We start from the raw sequence: 21,644 nt of genomic DNA, 5'->3' as shown, positions 1-21,644 counted from the left end.
ACAGCCTCACTCATCCTGGCACCCGCACCCCCTTCCATACATGCCGAGCCACCATCAGGTTCAATCATCCTAAAAAAATCGTCTTCTCTGATCCCCTTCCTCTGAGGAGGCCCTACACGTTCTGGCAAAATGTCCCTTGGTCTTGCACCGTCTGCACTCTACAGCAGTAGCGGGCAGCCTTTGGCCCCAGTAGCATGACTGGACCAACCACACCTCCTGCACGATTCTTTTGCCCCGCCTCCATAACTTCCTTTGCCAGTCTTGCCACCTTGTCCATCGGGCCGTTCCACCCTCTTCCGAAAATCCACCAAACCCTTCTTATGAGAAGGCAGGACGGCCTGTAAAGACTAAGCTTGATCATGTTTGTCTACCTTCTCCGTCACCACCTGGACACTGACCCGCGATTCCTCTATCGCCCTGGCAATCTCAATCACTTTTTCCAATGGGTGATCACTCTCAATCCATAGTCTCTCTCTGATCTTGGGAGTTACTTGTTCTCATCATGATCTGATCTCTAATATACTCATCATGTGCACCCGTGAATGTGCAAGTTGCCAACAGTGTTCGGAGCGCCGTGACATAGGAGTCAATGTTCTCCCCTGCACCCTCGAGAAGAAGTGGTATCGTTCCAGCACAACGTTTATTCTTTTGCCAAACCGCTAGTCCATCTTCTTGAGAGTGGTTTCATAAAGGCTCCCCACTCTCTCTCCTTCACCAGCCCCTGCCACATACACTTCCTCCCCTGGAAGATGCCTGAAGATGCAAAGCCCTTCCGTACCAATGCAATTTAGTAACATAGCTTCTTTCTCTTCTTTGCTGTATTTTGATCCACCTGACGCCCTTCTGTACACTCTAAAAGCATCCATCCACAGGTCCCATGCAACCGGGGGTTCACCTGGGGTTGCCAAAAACGCCAGTGGAGGACGGGTACTGCTGGGCTGCATGGTGATGTGCTATACCAAGTGCCCCTCACAGTGCGGTGCTACACTCCCCTCTTCTTCGGCACGCCCTCAGGCTGTTGGTACCCCCTGTCCAGGTGTCGCCCTTGTGCTCGCCTCCGTTTCTTGCCAGTGGCTAGCAGACCGCTTGCCCCCCGTGCTTTGCACTTTCCCTTTAATGCTGCACAAAGCGGCTCTCCCGCCGATTGCAATGTAATTAGTAGCAGTGCGCCGTACCTTTTTTGAAGTTGCAGGAATGCACCCGGCTGCCATCCAGAGCGCCCCCGGAACCTGCTTACTGAGATCCAAAGATGCTGTCACAGGCATCCCCTCGGCGCCTCTTGCAGCGTCTCTCCACCCCCGTCTACCATGTTGTGTGGGACAGGCACCAATCAGCCGACGCCGCCCTGAAGCATCTTTCCGTCCTCGTCTGCCATGTGCCGTGGAACAGACACCAATCAGCCAACGCCTCCCTCGGGGCAATCCTCCATCCGGAAGGCTCTGATGGGGAGGGGCCACACTCCTCTGCTGCACCACGATACTTCCCCTTCCAGCAGGATTGTTTTGTTTCGCCGACTCGGCCGGCGCTGCACCCAGACCTGCGCCTTCCACGTGGGTCTCCACACAGGGTCTCTGCCTCGTTGCCAATGACAAAAAGGCGGACACCGGTATAGTAAGGACACTGAAGTTTATTAGGCAGCACCCCGTGGAGCACTGCCACTAAATTTCACTTCAACTCAGCTGGAATGCCAACTCATAACCTTGCCAGCATTCCAGCGCTCGAGCACTCACACCTGGATTACGACAAAGTGCTATGTGTGACACTCCCGAGTGTATTGCTCTATTAAGATGGGCCAGGATTGTGTCTTGGCATGACCTAATAAAAGAAGCCCCTGCATGCACGTGCCGCACAACGGCTGCAGACTCTAACAATGGAAGTCCTCTTCCCGTCTCTCCTTTTGGACCTGTAGGTACATACACCATGTGACCACGGTCCTACAGCCCTGGCCTGTAGCCCCACACAGTGTGATCACGGACTTGCCTGTCCCTGCCAGAGGCGGACTTAACGGTCGCCAAGCAGACAATTAGCGAGCGGGCCCCTGTGCTAGGCCCCGCTCCTTCCACACAGCACAGGGCCCTTTCTGCTGTGACGTCAGTCCAGCTGCTAACAAGCCGGGATATCACCTTCGCCTTGGGAAAGGTTGTGGACAGCTTCACCCCACCTCCTTTTCTCCTTCTCGGCCCCCCTCCCATTTCCTCCCCTTTTCAGATGCTTCAGGAAAGAGGAGCGGCGATCCACTTCCCCCTCTGCTTCCACGCCCGCCCCCAGCGGGCCCGGGTCCGAGCCCGGGGGGCCTGTGAGCCGTCAGCCGTTGGTGCACCGCAGGCGCCCATATGCATGTGTGGACCAGCTGTGTGCCAGCATGTTTTACAACCTTAAGTAGAAGACTGTGGTCCAGGGGTAGGCAAAGTATTCACAAAAGAAGCAGAATCGCCAACATTCGCCTAATGTTACACTTCGGCATACGGGCGAATTCTTCTCGGTGTTAGCTGCTTTGGGTCAAAGTGACCTTTGACACGGTTCTGCCTGACCCAAAAAAAACATGAAACGATAAATATCCCTTAAGGAAAATGCATGAAATTGCTGATTTAACCCACCGCGCTAAATGGTGAAGAACATTCATTCTGAAGTTTGTTTTCTGGCAGCCCTGCTATTGCAATGCCATGTTGCAATATATGTATTTGGTTTCTGTAAGGACCAGCATGCATGCAAGTTGCTTCAGGGGGCAAAACAGGTGGTGGAGGGAGACAGAAAAGGGTAAGTCGAGGGGATGAATTGGCCTTTTGGGAAAGGACATGAACATTAACGGCGCTCTTTGAGCGGCACATTTCGGCCTATTTATTTAATTATGGATGGATGTATGAGCACGAAGGGCTCTTTAATGGGTTTATTACAGACGGTTTTGGAATGCCACCCATTCATCCTTCCGCCCCCTTTCCTCACCCTCCGTGTTGCACGAGGCGAGTTCCCTGGTCCTTAGGAGGGGAGTGGGGAGGTGAAAGGAAGGAGGGGTGCAAGGGGTGGGGTGCTTGCATCAAGGGGTGCTCTGATTTGCTGCCGTTAGATGCAATGAGCGGTGAGCCAGGTAGTGTTCCTGCCAGGGGGCATCATGTTTTGCCTGCCGAGAGCCAGCACCTCTGCATGGCTCCCAGTGAGGGAGAGGTGGCTGAGCAGATGGGTCAGCCCTTGAGTGGGTGAATGAACACACGGAGGAGCAGTGAGGTTGTAAATGGACAGATCAGAATATTGTAAAGGGCTCTGTAATTCCATACTCTACAGTACACCAACCGCTAAACAGATCCGAGGTTTTCACTCTCCAAGCTGTGCAGCAAAAGCTTAACACTGTGCAATTCTTCTGTTTTGCAATGCATAGCTGCAGCATCACCCGCACAAACAGAATGACATCACTTTTCTGCTACAAGGACGCGTCTGTTCTCTAGGTTTAGAATATTTAGCATTGATAGCAAAGCCCCACAATAATGAACAGAAGGCTTATGCTGAGAGACTAATTAGCCAACATGCAATAGCTGCTTTGACACAATAAAATGAGACATAACTTATGTGGGGAGCTTATAACTGTGCACTCTTTGTACCAGACAACTCGCTTTAGTCTAATAACGATATCATCTCTTCAAAATCCTTCGTGTCTTTTGTTTAAAATGAACTTAAACCATTAGCTATAGGTGGCCTGGTTTGCCCGTCCCGCTTCATCTCATTGTGCTTCAGCGGCGCCCGTGCACGTAGCGCAATGCCACACTTCCGGTTGCGTCTGCCACACTTCCGGTTGCGTCTTGCCACACTTCCGGCCTCGCCCATCCCTCGTGCCTTGCCCTCTCTCCTGACAGCTCTGGGACCATGGCTGGCGCCTCTTGCCGGGCTTGTTATTTTCTACGCCCCCTGTCAATCCCCATGTCTCCGATGTACGCCCCATTTCCTCCTCGACCCCCACCGCCCTGCCTTCCTCCCATACCCCCATGCAGCAGTTCCTGCTCCATGTGCCACACTTCCTGCCCCGCCCACCCTTTCCCCCGCCCCGCTACCTGTCCACCATCCGTGCCAGCATTGAGTGCCCGTCATGCCGGGCTCCGGGCGAGCGCAAGTGTCCGTCTTCCCGTCCGGCCCGGAGCTGGGGGCCTCGCTGGCGGCGCTGGTCTGGCAGGAGGCGGGGCGGGGCACAGGGCCGGGCGGCCGCTTCTCGCTCGCTCTGTCCGGTGGCAGCCTGGTGACTCTGCTGAGCCGCGAGCTGCTCAGGGCCCCGGAGCCTTGCCGGGACTGGCTCTGGGCTTACTGCGACGAGCGGAGGGTGCCGCCCGAGGACCCCGAGAGCACGCATGGCCAGTACCTGGTGAGCGTGCAGAGGCTGGGGTGGGGAATAGAGGGACAGACCTGAGGGAGGAGATGGGGGGGGGATGGGGGGGGGGTTACAGACAAAAGGGAGATGAGACAGGTTGATGTGAGAGAGATGGGAGGCTCGGGCATAATGGTACAGGAGGAGATGGAGAGGTACCGAACACCAGGTAGTGTTTTGCGGGACTGTATAATGGGGGTGAAGGGTGCAACAAATGACCTGTTGAAATAAGATCACATATAGGCATGTTTGTCGTTAGATCTATAACAATGCTCCTGCCGTGTATTTAGACTTGATCGTGGATTATTATGTTTGTGACTTGCACAGGTCGCTTTGGGGAGAATGATTTATCGTGGGATACAATGTTGAAATGTACAGCTGTGTTGTAGAACGAAATGCCCCTATAACTTTATCTGTAGTGGACGGATATGTAAAAGCCCGTGTTCTTGCAATGTAACGTTGCTGCCCGTACCCTACTGTGCAAATAAGACTTTTTAACCTTGTTTATTTGTGAGCTGTCTGACTTTGGGTGCGTGATTTATGGCGCTGTCTTTTTATAGGGTCGTGACATGCACTGTAGTATATGTTGTGAAATTGTTAATGCTTGTAGGTGTCTGTTAAAGGAGCAATTTGGCGTTTAAGGAGTGTACAGATGCGACGGTAGTGACTTATAAAGCGTCGACTATCTTTGTATATGCCTTGGCTGTTTGCTATATTGACAATCTAATGTTGCTTGTATTATTGTCTCATGGGAGTTTCTGTCGATGCAGCCAGAGCCGTGTATATTGTTTGCCACTTTCTGATCTACATAGTTCTTTGTCACGACTGTATCGATTTTCTGATCTGCATAGTTCTTTGTCATGACTGTCTCGGTTTTACTATGTACCCGCCCTAAGGGGCCTATAGGGTATTCGTCAGTTAATGATGGTGGTTGATGGTACCTCTCCGGGGATATCGTGACTAATTGTCTTTAACTGTAGCTTGTGTATTGCTTAAAGGAAGGCTGCAGTCTCAGTCACGGGACGCTGACACACTTATGCGATTCCAGGCAGTCGGTACATTATTGTGCATGAGTCATCGCCGGTCTTGTACCCATTGTGTCAAGCGATCCAAGTGTAAAAAAGCTTGCTCCTCTCGCCTCCTTTTAACTCTACTCCCTCTTCGACGTTTCTCAGCTGGCATCTTCCTATACCGTTATTGACGAAACCTACCACTGACTCTATAGTACCACCTACAGACCTCTTTTGTCTCCCTATTCAAACACCGGTCAACTACCTGTAGGCAAAGGCTGAATGTGCCGCCCCTCACTCATGCCTCAACACTTTTCTTCTTCTTTCAGCCTTCTTCAGCACATGATCATACTTAACTACTTTTAACTTTTTTCTTTGAGGGATATTGTACGCCGAATGGGTGGCCTCGTATCTCTGACTGCACATTCTCGATCTCCTGGAACTTGAGCACAGTCTCCCTCCTCCCTCTCCTGGTGGATGTCGCACATGATCAGTCTTGGGGCCCACTCATATTTACTCTGCATGCCCCCCCCCTGAAAAAAACGTGCCTCATTCTTTTGACCTCAACCACTTTTCTTTGGGGGATTATACTGTAGGGTTGCGTTTTTTTATACTAGGCTTGCGTTAACGTGATGTGTGTTACATCGCCATTTATACAATCCCACTACTTGTGTTTTTATATTTGTGTGCAATGGCCAATCTATGGATGCATGCATAGCTTTTAGTATGTCTGCATGCAGGGTTAGAAATTATTCGACGAGCAGGAGCTAAAACCAGTTCCTGGGTGTCCGGCATCACCTAGTAGACAGGAGCTACCTACCGCTGGTGAACCAGGAGTTTAGTACCCAGGGCACCGCAAATCCAGGAGTTGAGTACGCAGCGCACAGCAAATCTTAACTCCCAGATGTGCACTTTAACTTTTTGTCAATTATGTATTAGTCATTATGTTTAAATACATAGTAATGTGTTTGGAATCTTCTTTTATAACATACTGAAAAGTAAGTATCAGTTGCCTGGGTAGACAAAAGTAGTTCCTGGTAGCTGTTGCTTTCAAGCTAACCAGGCACTCCTAGCCTAGAAGAAGGAGCTGAACCCTGGCATGTAGTCATCAGGCTGCATGTGTTTTTGGGCTGTAGATGTACTATTCCCCAGTAACCCATATTACACTTGAGTCTATTTTGTACATTTAAAGATCGGGGACTTAATGCTGCGCACATACTTAATTTCTATTTTTTTATTTTATTGTTCAAACCTATATACTCTATGACCAGACCGTCTCTGGCTGTTTTAAAGCACATCTCTGACGGTGTGTAATGACTTAAACTATGGTCCAAAAAGACTACACCAGCTGTATATTCTATTTTACAAAGGCAATTCGGCATACAAGAGGCACCACGCCCGTTACTTTTTTTTACTTTTTACATTTTGTCTCGATACAAACTACATGGGGCTTTAAAGCAGTAACCTCTCACTTTGCGTTCAGTGTAACTGGAAGAGCCCTAGGCGTTTAAATACCAGCACCTCTGTTCTTGTTATCGAATTGCCTCACTCCCTTTACCTTCCCAGATTTACCCTGGTCACATCAGTATGAACCATTTGAAGAATCAGCTGGGGGCTCAGTCAGCCTACCCTCTTTGCAGGTGGCTATCTGGAAACCCAATTTCTAAACAAAGATTGGTCATTTCTCGCAATGGACTGGTCTCCAATCGGCCTGGGTTTAGTGCTTTAAATAATATTAGATTTGCTCTCCCATCTCTAGTTCGTTCCAAAACCTTCCATGCTCATCTCGCTATATTCACAAATAATCATCCTTTGCACCAAAGTTGGTCTCTCCTGACCTCTGTGCTTATCGTTATTGCTATTGTTACCATAAGCACGCTTCATGTTTGATGCAGTACTGCCATGCGCAGTGCTTTATTTGCCATTTACCACCAAACGTTTGTTTGCAGGGAATGTCAAAAGTTCAAACGTCCCCATGCTCAGCAAATGCAAATAGTACCGCCCTTCATAAAAACTAATTGACTATGCGATTGAGCAAGTCGATTTTGTGAGCTCAATCAAGGACTATCTTGCCATGCTATCTTGTGGCTCTTTAGTTGGGCCTAAGGTGAAATATTATGCAGTACTTATAGATTAAAGCTTTGTGTTTGAATTTCTACCCCATACAATTTGGTAGGTCTTGTTTTTGGCTGAGTCACTTTTTTTTCTAGTAGGTCTAATCGTGCCTGGTATTGGTTGTAACTTTTATATTTGTCTGTATCATTGTCTGTCCCATGTGGTCACCCCTAATATTCCATGTTCTGTTCTTCTTATTCACAGCTCTCTTGTTGCTGTTCAGTTCCACACCTTGGTTGGGGAGGTTATATGGTTATGCCTATCTTTGCAGTGCTCTTCTGTCTGTGAATTCCTGCCAAGTGTTGGTTCTACAGGTTGCTGTGTAGCCGTGACTAGAATTGGATGCCCCATTTAGCCATATAAGATTACTCCTTGCTGTTCGTTTTGTAGGGCAGGGCTATTGTTCCATCTTGATATGTATGTATGTCATTTGTATTTCTGATTTTGGGAATGTTTTTAGTGAAGGTTGTCTTTTGTTTATTTTTTAAAAAAAATATTTGTTTATTTCTGCTGCATCTTTCAGGCTCAGCTCCTCTCAAAGATCTCTATTCCGGAGAAACAGGTGCTTAGTATTGACCATACGTTACCTGTGGAAGAGGCTGCTGCCGACTACAGCAAAAAGCTGAAAGAGGTACCAATACTAAGCTCGTGGGCATACCAAAAGTCCTTTCGATCAATTCTAAATGCGTTCCCCTCTCATCTGTCGTGGCTCTGCCCTCCCATTGTATCATGCATTCGCTTGTCCCTGTAACTACCTCTGTGATGAAAATTGGAACATTATTCTAAGTCCATGACTTGCCTGTGTTTGTTTTTTAGGCCTTCCCTGGCCAGGATATCCCTGTCTTTGATCTCCTGATTTTGGGCTTGGGACCAGATGGACACACTGCTTCCCTTTTTCCAGATCACCCACTTCTACAGGTATATGTTGCTCTATATATTTTTATTTCTTTTTGGAGCTGGGGGTGGGGGTGTGGGAGGTGAGCTTTATATGGTGCATTGCAATAAGGCATCAACTTGTCTGGTAAGAAGAGCAGCAAACACAATATCCACAGATGAAAGCCAGGTTTTCGATCTTTTGGGGATCAGATATTTGCTTATGATGATATATTTTATTTATATAGCGCCTATACACAATGTTTCAAAGTGCTTCATGGTAAGGGAGGGAACAAGGGAAAATACGACATTCTTACAGGCCATGAACAGTAAGGATGTGGAATTAACTCGTACTCGGCCTGACAACATTTCAGATAGTGCAAGAGCTGAGACATAGATAAGGAAGGGAGGGGGAGTGGGAAGTAAATGGAAATAGACAGATCGTGCTGGAGGTGGGGGGAATAAGTAAGGGGAGGGGGGAGGAGACAGACAAGGTTGATATCATACTTGGTCCAGGGACAATTCTGATAAAGTGCATAGGAGAAAGTAAGGGGAAAGTAAGAAAGTAAGGGAAAGGGAGAGGAGGAGAGAACAGAGTAAGCAGTCAGAGTGGAGAAGCAAGAGGGGAGAGCGAAAACAATTGCAGAATCAGTAGAGGACAGACTCCTGCAGAAGTAGGCTGGAGGGGGGAAGGAGGGGAGTCGGAGTAGGGTAGAAGAATCAAGCAAAACAGGCAACACCTGTGTGCAAGAAGAGGTCGGGGGGGGGGGCACAAGGGAACATCACAGAGGGACCAGAGGGGGTGCGGATGGCTTGTGGGGACAGAGGGAGTAAACGCATGTTCGTGCATGCTTACCTGCTGTCTGAGCAGGGGTTCGGGCCCTGGACCCTCCTGGTCCAAACGGAATTGTCCTTTTCTTTGTCTGCCCTTTACTGCGGACACCCAGGCGAGAGATGCCCTTGATCGAAGAGTGAAGAGCAGGAGGAGGAGGCAGGGCTAAGAAGGTAGGTGGTGCTTAGGCCAGGTGACCTAGATCCACTTGCACCTGCTCTCCATCTGCAAACTAAAAGCGGCTGGAGGGCTCCTTAAGTGGGGGGGGGGGAAAGAGCGGCAACCTTACTGTACTACTTCATCTTTAGTGTGTTATCACACATGCTAACATTGATGCTTTTTGGGACCATTCATTATTTTTAAATTCAACTGTACAGTAATGACTCCTTATACTATAGCTTTGGTTAGGTACTGAGTTGTTTCCTTCCCTTTCTCATAATGTTCAGTTTTATCATTGTGCACCTGGCAACCATTACGCCAGGATTCAGGGCAGCTTTTTACTGTAACAATGTTAACTTCGATGCTGCCCTCTCGGTAACCATCACTATAGGTTCCAGAGTTTGGAGTTGGATTTCATATTTTGAAAAATGTTACTTTTGCTGCTGCATGCTCGGGACAGTTGCACAGTTTTTAGGGTGCTCCACCGTTTGACTGTGACCATCTCTCCTCTCAGAGAAATAGACAATACCACTGATGAAGCAGCTGGTGGCCTCCTTTGTAATACAATGCTAGATAGCGAGGGCTCGTCCTCATGTACCCATCTCTTGTTTGGCCTTTCCCTTTCTGGTTGTCATCCTTTCTCTGGCTCTCTGACCCTCTCACCAATTCACTCTCCTCATGAACTGCTCACCCACTCTAACCTCTTCGGCATTCTCTCCATATTTCCTCTTTAACTAGTGCCCTGTTCCTGCCACTGCTTATAGGTTTGGTATCTCTCCAGAGGTTTTTTTTTTTTTTAAAACATGTTTTTATTAAGTTTCTATTGGCACACTGTCATCAAGCATCAACTTCATTCAAAGAAATCCCCCTCCACACCCCCACCAACCTGCATAACTCAGTCTGTGTATGTTTTATATCGGAAGATTTTTTCCTCGTTTACGTGAATAAGTCCAATAGTCTTATATTGTGTGGGCACTTGTTCTTTATATTCCTTTTTGAAGGAATTCCAGTACACCTCCCCAGTCCTCTCGGAATTTCCCATGATCCCCTTGGATGTTATAAGTTATTAGTTCTAGAGCCAGAGGTGACCAGACCCTTCGCGTCCAATCAACAACCAATGGTGAGGATTCGTGTTTCCAGTTTCTAGCAATTTCCAACCATGCTCCTATTAGGAGACCCATAAAATTTCTTTTCTGCGATGAAGTTAGCGTTTTGTCTTTTGGATCCCAAAAGCCCCGTAACCATATTTCCTCTCCCAGGTGTTCTGTTCCCGGGAACATTCCCATCATTTGATTTGTTTTTTTTATCTCTCCCCAGTGTGGTCTTATCCTCGGGCAGTCCCACCAGATATGTTTCCAATCTCCCTGCCCGCCACACTTTCTCCAACAGTTATTCGGGGAGGTAGCATACATCTTATTCAGTTTCTCCGGTGTATAGTGCCATTGCACCATCATCTTCACCCACATTTCTCTCGTTTGAATGGCTCTTGTCAGTTTTGGCCTCAAGCCCCACAAGTATTCCCACCTCTTTGGAGTGTGCGTAGCCCAGGGTTTTCTCCCATTTCTTCATATATAGCCATGTGGTAGTGCATTAATAAATTTGTAAGTGGTGGAAACAAATTTACGAGATCCAGAGTGCGTCATGATGTAGTTCTCAAAGGGGGTCAAGTCCCTAGTCAGTGCTTCTTTTATACGTGGAGTGCTCAGCCAATGATGTATCTGATCATATTTATATCTATCTTTTGGTGTCCGATTCAAAAGTTTTGCAATCCTTGAAGGATCTGATCTGTTGGTTCTGTTGCATATCTCCCACCATCTTGCACCCCCTTCCTCCCACTTGCGAAATGCTCCCTTGTCCAATCCAGGGGGGAATTCGGGATTTCCAAATATTGGCATGAACGGGGTGGGATCCTTGGTCAGGGTTTCGTTTGTCGTGGCGGCGTCCCATACCCCCAAGGCCGTCTTCATTATTTCGCTAATGGGGTGTTTGCATGTAGGAATCGTTTATCGATCCATAGCATGTGCCTGGCGGATGTTGTCGCTACCGTCCTATCCTGCCTTTCCCAGATTTTGTCCCCCTGTTCCGATATCCAATCCCTCATGACCCACAGCTGGTCCGCTTCGTAGTATTTTTTGAAGTGAGGCATGGCACATCCCCCCCCCCCTCCTTTCCATGAGCTGTCATTACCACATTAGAAATTCTTGGGGTCTTGTTCTGCCAGACATATTTGGAAACCGCCTTCCTAAGTGCTTTGAAAAAGGCCTGTGGGGGCTTTATCGGGAGGGCCTGAAACATATACATTAGCTTGGGGAGGATTGTCATTTTCACTGCCGTGATTCTCCTCCACCAGGAAATTGCTAACGGGTTCTATTTTAGCAGGTCATTTTTGACTTTTTCTAGGATTTGCGGGTAATTGTGGGAATACAATTTATGTGGTCTGTGAGGGTGATTCCTAGATATCTGATGCCCGAGATGGCAATTTTCAGTTGAAAGTCTGTGGCCGCTGTCTTTTTTTTTTTTTTTTGGTTGTTTTTTTTTTCTCTATTACCCGCCAGAATCAACACCTCCGATTTTTGTCTATTTATTTTCAGCCCTGAAATCTCTCCAAATCGTGCTATGGTTTCCATTAAGTGTGCGAGGGACTTCTCTGGGTCTCCTAGGGCCACCAACATATCGTCAGCATAGGCCACCGCTTTATGGGTCAGCCACGCCATCTCTATTCCCTCCACCTCCGGCAAATCCCTTATTTTTGCCAATAGAGGTTCCAAGTATATGGCGTATAGAAGGGGGGGGGGGGGGAGCGGGCACCCTTGCTTCGTCCCTCTTCCTCAGTACACTATGTCCGATAACCCTCCATTCACCGCTATCCTTATGGACGGGGAGTTGTAGTTGGCCCTTATCTATAAAACCCTTGCCCATTCCCATCTTTTGCAGAACCCGAAAAAGGTAAGACCATTCTACTCGATCAAGCGCCTTTTCGGCGTCTAAGGCTACCAGTGCTGCAGGGGTTTGTTTGATGCATATCTTTTCAACTAGGTGTAGGACTCTTCTGATGTTATCATGTGTCTGGCGGTTTGGAACAAATCCTGACTGGTCTTGGTGGATTAACCTGGGAAGTACTAGGGCCAGTCTGGTCGCGAAGATCTTCGTGTACAGTTTAGCATCCAGGTTGATTAAAGCTATTGGGTGGTAAGAGGTAGGGAGTTGCTCTTCTTTTCCCTTTTTATCTCCAGAGTTTTCCAACTGCCTAATTGGTGAAACCTCCTTCTCTTCACACTTGGGAGCAAGCTCTTGCTCTGCCATCTCTCGCAGCCGGGTTGAAGCTCTTGCTCTTCTATTTAGTGTTCAGTGTGCACTGTCTTCAGTGTACTTCCTCTGCTCCAGCAGGACCCCCTCTCTCATCTTCCTACACTTTCTCACATGATTTTTGAACATGGACAGACTTCTTGTTTTTGTGACTTGTCATTGGTGACAAGTCACCGCACCTTCCATTGATATAGTCTGAAAGTAGAGTGGGCAATCAAGATCATGTTGAATTCTAAACGTCCCCAGTCTTACAGAATAAACAATGCAGAAGAACTAAGTGGGCATTTGGACCTCTTTGTTTGATAGGAAGCTAAAGGAGAGATTGTTGGACAAGGTCATTAAGTCAGCAGTGAGCTAATGGATCTTTCACAGGCAGCTGCGGGCTCCGAAAGAATGGCCTGTTAATCCTTGTGGTTTTAAATTGATGAACTTTGGAGGTACAATATTTGGTGCTGGGGCTCCTGCCTCTGCCTGTAACGGGCTTCTGGACACCAAGAGCAGTCCAAATATTGCTGTTTAATAAGAAGCACTAAGATGGTCTGGTTCTATTCCTTCCTATCATCTATCTTCCTCTCTACCTGTTGTGTTCCCCGGGGGTCTTACCTCTTGCCCCGGCTTTACAACCAATACTCCCGCCCACTGAATTGCCATTCATGCTCAGATTTCCAGTGCTACGCTGACAACACGCAACTCATTTTCAGGCGGCCCTCTGCCACTTCCTCTCCCTCTCTCATCTCTAATTGCCTAACTGCCATTCAAGATTGGTGTGCCGTCAATGATCTTTGTCTGAATACCAGCAAGATGGAGATCATCCTCATCGGCACACCTTCTCCATCCTTTCCCCTCTCTCTCTGGCCGGCGCGCTTGGCCCTCCTCCTATCCCCACCTGTGAGGCTAAGAACCTCGGGTCATCTTTGACTCCACACTTTGCTTCTCCGCCCACATCTTGGAGGTCTCTAAAAAGTCAAACTTCCTACTGCACCTCCTCAGAGGTACTCTTCGTTTCCTCTCCTTCCCCCAGAAGCTCACTGTCTCCCAAGCTCTGGTCCTCTCTAGGTGGGACTATTGTACCTGCCTCTACTCTTCGCCCTCTGCAACTAATACAGAACAGGACTGCAAGACTTGTCCTTTGCCTCAAGCCCTCAGATCGTAGCTCTCCATCTCTGCAATCTCTCCGTTGGCTCCCAGTGGATGCAAGGATTACATTTAAAACCATCTGCATTGTCCACAAGGCTTTCTGGGGCCTGGGTCCAAAATACCTTCAGCTATCCCCCACAAATACCTCCCCTCTCGAGCCCTTCGCTCCTCTAACTCCCTCAGGGTCTGTCGTTTTTCAAAGAAACGAGCTGGGTGGAGATCCCTGTCTTCGGCTGGGGACTCCTTCTGGAACAGCCTCCCTGCCACTCTTAAACTGGAGGACCATCTCCGGTTTCGGAAGCACCTCAAGACCTTCCTCTTTGAATCTGCCTTTGCTCCCTCTCTGTCCTGCTGATCGGCTCTTGGCACTGTGCGCCTGGCCTCCCTCTGTACCCGAGTCCAGGTACCTGCTCATCCTGCCACCCTTCTGCACTGCCTTCCGGCCACCCCTTGCACTGGGGACTGTATCTGTACCCATAGTCACTCACCACCCATTTTCTTTTCATCAGACGTACCCAGTTCTGCTGCCGTAAACGCAGCACTTGCTGACTGCACTACCCCATGTATTATGTATCTGTTCTCCTCTGCTCTGCACTTTCCACTCTCCCCCTTCCATGCACTTTTCCCCTTTTCCATTCCCATGCACTTTCACATTCTCAATGTCTCTGGGCCTAGTAAGATCGTTGTTTTGTTCTCCCCTGTTCCCCTCCCTTGCCTTATCGCGCCCTGAAACACTTGTACGAGCGCAATACAAATAAAATATCTTATCATTTCATCGACACATGTTTTTGCCAAATTTTGTTTATTTTGGTTGGTGTTCACCTTCTCTCCTGTACCTATATTTTGTTATTCCCGACTTCTCCTCCAATCCTTTATATATCCTTTCCACCCCCAAAAAATGGCGATTAGTTTTTTTCAGCAAAAACTCTTTGTAAAAACACCCGTCGAAAAAACGTTTAGCTGAAAGGGTGTCATACTGACTAAGATGTGCTTGCTGTTTCTTTCTCTTGCTAAATGTTTATCTAGTTTGCATGTATCACGGTATAACCATTAAATAACAACAACCCCGGCTCAGAAGTGAGTCCATTCCGTTGCTTTGCAGCCAACCAGAGTTGTCAAAACCTCTAAAGGCAACCACAGTGAAAGATGGAATCTGTATGAAAGGAGGTTACCCTTTGTCTATCGGTGGAGGGGGGCTTTAGATGTTCCAATTTACAGAACTTTTGTTGCATGTAGTGTGAGTGTATCACAAGGATCTTAGTTCACATTGTAAGTCGCCTGGGAATCTGCATTTCTGGAGATTAGTAGGCATTGCTTTCTTTAAATACACGTTAAAAAAAAATGAACTGTACTGAGTGACTGCTGTTGCACAGAAATTTGTGAGGTGTACATCTCGATAAATATAATTCTTAAGCAGCAGTCTTGATCTTTTCTCTGTATTATCACGATCGCAGCCATACTGCACAACTCTTCTACCTCTTGAGGTCGGCGACCTTGCACTGTAACCACTTGGCACAGTGCCCTTATCAGCTTTTATTTTTAATTTAGGAGACGCAGAAGATTGTTGCCGCTATCAGCGATTCACCAAAGCCTCCCCCAGAGCGGATAACCATGACCCTGCCTGTTCTGAATGCGGCACGTACTGTGGTTTTCGTGGCAATTGGCGAGGGCAAAGCTTCTATTATCAAGGTATAATTTCACTCTTTAGCAAAGGCATATTTTCAGAAAAATCTTTTGATTGCCCTCTTTATTTTTGTTCTGAAGCTTCTTGTTTCTTGCAACCCCTCATTTCATGTCAATGTCTTCTTTTCACTATGCTTCCTCTAAGCCACTCCCATCAGTCCCAACCCCGTATACTTTGATTGTTCTCCCCCACCAGTTTTATTATTATTTTTTTCCACTTGGCCTTTCTCTCCCCTGTCTCCTATCACTGCTGTCTGCTTTTGGTTGGTGTTATACGGCTAATTTTTGATCACCCCCAGTTGATTCTTTTTGCCTGTTCTATTAACACCCTAAAAACGTATGCCTCATGGCTAGATTCCTTTTTTGTCTTGCCTACATTTGGTTGGGTTTCTCCTCCCCACTACTCCCCTAACCCTCTTGTTGTGTTCTATTAACACCCAGAACCAAGCACAGGTTTGGTGGCTTACCCGGTGACAACCACCCTTTCAGTGCCACCTCAAAAGGGAATGCATGAACATTCTTTACGTTTCCTTCCTTGTCCTCACTGCTGCCCATCCAAATTCCAGTAACATTCTTTCCGCGTAGCTGCATATTTTGATGCTTTGCCTGCATGCTTCCTCATTCAGCATGCCTCATCACTTCTCCTTTTGTAAGTTGCTTTTGGTCTACTTTCTGCCTCCTTGTGTTGCTTCCCTCCCCACTTCTGCCTCCATGTTGCTAACCTCCCCACCCCTGCCCCATTTGTGTTTCTTCTGTTTCTCACCCCACCTATTCAACCTCCTTTTGTTTTGTTAGTTGCTTCCCACCACCTACATCTGATGTTTCTCCATTATGCTGTCCCATCTTTGTTGCTTCATCCTACTCCTTGTTCTTTCCCAGGCTGCCTCCTTTGCCTTTCACTCCACTGGCTACAGTTACCCCCTACTCCTGGCTCTTGTTGTCTTGAACCCTCCAACCGGGTTTGGTGCCTCTCGCTCGTCTACCGGTGCTTCCCTGTCCATCTACCCAACCAGTCCCTTGAGCTCCTTAATTTAATTTATTCCGTTTTTATTACATTTATGTTAAATCGCTTTACAAAATTAAATGTGAAATATAGTAAAGGCAGTCAACCGAACATGCATTCGCAAGGCTAAGTCAAAGACCAACAATCATTTATAAGACGATTGAAGGATTACCAAGCAGATGCAGTGATCAAAGGGAGTAATGCTAGTCATGCTTTTCCAGAGTTAGGGGCAAGTGTGCAATAGAGCTACATTCTAGGGAATGCAAGGGTCAGGGAGGCTGATCAACTCTGGAAATCAAAAATGGTGGAGGCATAAATAATGACAAGAGGAGGGATAAGTAGGTGAAACACCATGGATGCTTTTAAAGATGACCCAGACCAGGGATGTCTAAATTGCAGTCTAGATGAAAATAACCAGCAAGGGATGAAAAAATATGCGCTTGTGGAAAATGTTTAAGACTGATGACAGAATTCAATGGTGCTTGAAAGATTGGGAGGCGGGGGGGAGAAAGAACAAATGTTGGGAACGCAAGGAGAATGGTAGAACAATAGTGAAGGTGATATAAATGAAGGAAAGAATGTCACAGATTTCTAGAAAGGGACATTGTATTGTAAAGTTCGTTGCTGTGAGCCTGCGGTACTATAAATCTATGCCTGGAAGCTTTTAAAAAGGCGTGACAGTAACTAAATTGCAGTCACAGGAATAGATACAGGGTGAGAAGTGGAATAAAATTAGATGTATGAGGGACGCGCACAAGGACAATTTTATATTCGTGAGTATCAAGAACAGATCATCCATTGTTGCATAGCCAAGAGGCAGGCTTGGGGGGTGATTAGTTAAGTAATGCAAGAAAACACAGGCCTTGAAGTATTTTGAGTGAAATGGGTCTGAAGGATCCGAAAATAAATGTGCCTGGGATTGTTTAGCTATAGCAGAGGATGGATAAATTCACGATGAGCATCCTCAAAAAGGTAAGAGAAGAAAAGTACCAGTTCAGTGTACAAAGCCACCACACTTGCAAATAGCAGAAGAAAATTGTGACAGGGCTTTGTAACATGTTTGATTTCTTCTGGCAGCGTATTCTAGAGACTGAAGAGGAGAACCCCTTGCCAGCAGCACGGGTCCGACCAGGGCACGGGAAGCTTCTCTGGTTCCTGGATGAGGCTGCTGCGAAAGAATTGACCGGACCTGTTGAGCAGCATTCCGTCTTATAGAACCAACAATCTGGCGCCACAGAGATGTACAATCCAGAAGCACTTTCTGCCGGACCGGCCCATAAGCTGCTGCGGAACAGTTCCGATCCAGGGGGACCAGAGCACAGCCGTGTCGGAACATGGGAAAGGCACAATCCTAGCACTTGTCATTCGGATGTTTGTATGGTTGTTTTTTTACAGAACGGAAGCACTTAGTTGGTCACTTCCTTTGTGTGATGTGTAGGATTAGTGGGGAGGGCAGTCATTCTTTTCTAGCTTGGCGGTATCAAGGGAGATTGCTGGAAAAGTATTGTGTGTTACTGTTACTGTGACGTAAAGTGAATGCCAAAAATAAAGGTGTAAATAGAACATTTTCTGATAGTGGATTCATTGATGTAAGGATTCCTGGATTCTCTCAATCTCTCATCTTTTCTGTTAAGTCCCTGACATTTACTTTGTTACCTTTGAGCACCTCATGAAATCTCCTCTCCAGTTTCCCGCTGTTGTCGCTGGGATCTGTCGCAGAGTGTGCTGGTGAGGAATGTGTCTATGAAGATCACCCTTGTTGGTGCCTCTCAGTGGCTAGTGCTGTTGGCAGTGTTTCTAGAAACCTAGACTGAAATGGGGATTTACAGAGTAGGAACAGAATGTTGAACCTTGGACTTTAAGCGAGGAGCCATCACTGGACTCTGATTAATGAACTGCTTCGGCAGCCCCCCTGGGATTCAAACGGCACATCCTTGGATTGCAAGGCTCTATTCAGCAGGTTCATTAACCAACTAAGCAATTTCAATTACTTTTTTCTAAATTACTTTTTATTTATAGTGCTTTTAGTTTATAACTTTTAACACTTGTGATACTTTTCTCTTTTCTTTTTAATGACAATCTATCAACATTAATGTCCAAAAATCAACCAACATGTTTCGTTCCAAGCTCCAATTCACTCTCTTGAGTCTGACATTCCGCTCTTTCCTCAGACCTGAAGTTAGTCTTGCAGTAGTTTTCTATCCAGCACCTCCAGTTCCCAATATGTGCTGGATAATTTGTGACTGGGTTAGATTTGTTCTTTCATGCTACTGCAACTTCCGAATGGCTAATTCACTCGCAATATTATCAAGGAAATTAATTCCTGCACATACCATTCCTTGTTTCTGACCATTCAAAAAGACATCCCACCATTCGTCTGCTGCGAGTGATTTGTAGATTTCCAAGTGTTTTTCTAAAAACCACGTTCTCACTTCTGTTAGTGCCGGGCATGTTGTTAAAAGATGTTGTACTGTTTCCAGTACTCCTTCCTTCTTACAGTACCTGCATTGCCCATCGTTTGTGCCACGTTTCCCAGTCCTGTGTAGGTACACATTAGTTAAATATATATTTAGTCGTACCCTTAAAGAGTTTGTCCCGACAATGTTTACTCTAAAACCTTTGTAGGTAACTGGGGAGATATTCCTTGGGCGATTGTATATAGCCATGTTTCTCCCTTGTTTTGAATGAATTTTTATCTTCGATCATATTTATCCAGTCGTTTCTTTTTTCTTTTCCTTTACTTTATCTGGATTTTTGATCAGTAGTTTCAACGATACATCTCGGTGTGCTAGATGTTTCTAGCACTTTAGTTTCCTTTCGTTCAGGGTTTTGGAATCTCTTCCTTTCCTGTTTGATTTTAGAAAGGCGTACCACAGTCCTGGGTGATCTGAGATTTTTCTTAAGACAGTTTTCCACAATAATATCGACTGCAGGCCAAGCTCTGGTCTAATTGGGACCATTGGTAAACTCTTCGGGAAATGTAATGCTTTTTTCCAAAATGTCCCTTCCAATATTTCCCAGAATTCCTTGGACAAGTTTAACGTTGCCTCTCCTCTTTATGTTAGGATGGGAAATACTTTGTTCACGTAAAAGGTCAGCAAAGACATTAGTGACAACTTTCCATATCGCCTATGTAATATGGCACCTTGACGGCAAGCATAGCTGCCGTATAATACAGATCTTGTTGCCAAACCTTTTCTGCCACTGAGGTATTGAAAGTAATGACCAAATAACGTGTAAACTGGACGATTTCAAGTTGGTCTTGTCCAATAGTCTTTGAATGCGTTATTACTTTTATTCGCTCCAATAATCATTATCTCTGTTTTAGAACTGTAATGACAGATCGTTGACCTGCATATACTCCTGTAAATTGGCCAGTAAACCCTGTAGACCAATCTGGGTGCGATCCATTATTAATTCATCAGCTTAAGCGATAATTTGAATCTCTCTTAATAAAGGTGGGAAATGCTTTGTGTATTGAAGGGCTTTTGCTATGTCTGCAATATAAAGTTTAAACGGCATGGCTGCTAAAGGGAATCCTTGCTTTACCCCTTTTTTCACATGGATCACTTTTGATAAGGTGCCTTTTGATGGCGAGCCCAACAAATCCTCCGGGCATTTCCAGGCACGTAATTCCGTCCATGTCTTTTTCCGATTGACCCTAGTTTTAGCTATCTATAGCTTTCCTTTTGCTCTAATTGTGTCCAGTTTTAATAAGGATAAGATGAAAAGATTTAAGTCTGTACCAATATCTTTGGTAAAACCTGCCTGTCGTGGATCGGATATCTTTTTAAGATCGGCCCATTGAGTTAGCCGTGCCTGTAGTAGAGATGCGAAGATTTTGCCAATCCCATCTAGCAACGCAATGGGCCTGTAATTGGCAGGATTCTCTTGCTCCTTTTTTAAAGATGGGGATTATAATACTGGTTTTCCAGGACGCCGGTAGCTTTTTGCACTTCTTGATGTTCTTAAATAACGCTGCTATGAACCGTGCCTATGGATTAGCATAATCTGCATAATGAGTTAGCCAATTTGCCTCAAACTCCACAGCTAAGTCGACTATGCTGATTCAGTGTGATGTTGTTTATGATGGACCACATTTCCTGTGTGTTTAGGTTAGACATAGCTCTGATCATTTCTTCTCCTTGTTCCTGGTCACGCTTGGCTCTAAAACTGATCGACCATTTTTTGTATTGATTCCTGTGCTTTATCAGTCGATTTTTCACTTTGATGCTGCTGTTCACGTTTTGCCTCCCAATATCTCAGACCTTGCTGTGTTGATACCTTGATTTCAATAGACGCTATTTCAGTGTACTTAGCTGGAAATGGCTCGTAAGTTGTTTCTACTCCAATCTATGTAGTTTGTGATTCTCTTCTTTCTTGAGTTTAATTGTTTCCTCCTAGATCTACCTCCAGTGACTGGTTATTTCGTTCTAATCCTGAAACAGTTAACATTCCATCTTAATTCCAATCTATTGTGGTCACTGACTGTCTGATTTCACATCTAACCTAATTATTTTTCCAAGGTGATGCCTTTAAATCCAGATGTAATCCAAAGTCGATGACTGTTTCCCGTTTGACCCTGTTTTTTCCCTGGGGATGTCGCCTTCTATCTGGCTGTTAATCATTTATACATTTCTATTTGACATACATTTTGACCATTTCATCTGAGGTCCATCTCCCATCTCTGTCGTATCATTAATACGAATGCCATTTTTTTATCCAGACATTTCATGTTCATGTCGCCACATATTAATGTTATTGGACTTCAGTATTTTTCCTGTAAGTTCAATTGTTGATGTTGCCATATTCATTAACTCTACTAACTGTATTTTTGCTGGAATCCAGTAGACATTCGTTATTAAAATATGGGATGAGGACTGTCCCTCTGTGTCTGAGAATTGCAAAAAATTCCATTTGAATATATCGACTGTGTCCCATAAAGTGTCCCATAAAGACACTTTCAAGTTGCTGTCCTTTTTGATCAAAGTCAAAAGGACGACCATTCCTTCCCTTTACAGCTGGGTTTATCAAAATTTCGTAACTGTCACATACCAGTGACTCTCTTAACCATGTTTCTTGTAGACAGATTATGTGGGCTCCTTTTAAATCACGGTAATCATTAAACAAATGTTGGAAACCTCTGCAGTTCCAGGATATGAAAGTATTCTCACATTT

At 46.0% G+C, this 21,644-nt stretch overlaps 1 protein-coding gene across 1 annotated transcript; it reads left to right on the top strand.

Moving 5' to 3' along the window:
• Nucleotides 1-3,855: 3,855 nt before the first annotated feature.
• PGLS (6-phosphogluconolactonase) lies at nt 3,856-18,029 on the top strand. Its single transcript, XM_069604008.1, has 5 exons — nt 3,856-4,345; nt 7,997-8,104; nt 8,290-8,391; nt 15,329-15,469; nt 17,544-18,029. The coding sequence occupies exons 1-5, from the start codon at nt 4,076-4,078 to the stop codon at nt 17,679-17,681; spliced, it is 759 nt and encodes a 252-aa protein (XP_069460109.1). The 5' UTR covers nt 3,856-4,075; the 3' UTR covers nt 17,682-18,029.
• The last annotated feature ends 3,615 nt before the right edge of the window (nt 18,030-21,644 follow it).

Source organism: Ambystoma mexicanum, chromosome 3q (genome assembly GCF_040938575.1).
Source record: "Ambystoma mexicanum isolate Mex_15411 chromosome 3q, UKY_AmexF1_1, whole genome shotgun sequence".
Classification (NCBI taxonomy): Eukaryota; Metazoa; Chordata; class Amphibia; order Caudata; family Ambystomatidae; genus Ambystoma; species Ambystoma mexicanum.
This window is presented reverse-complemented; position numbering and strand designations above follow the sequence as displayed.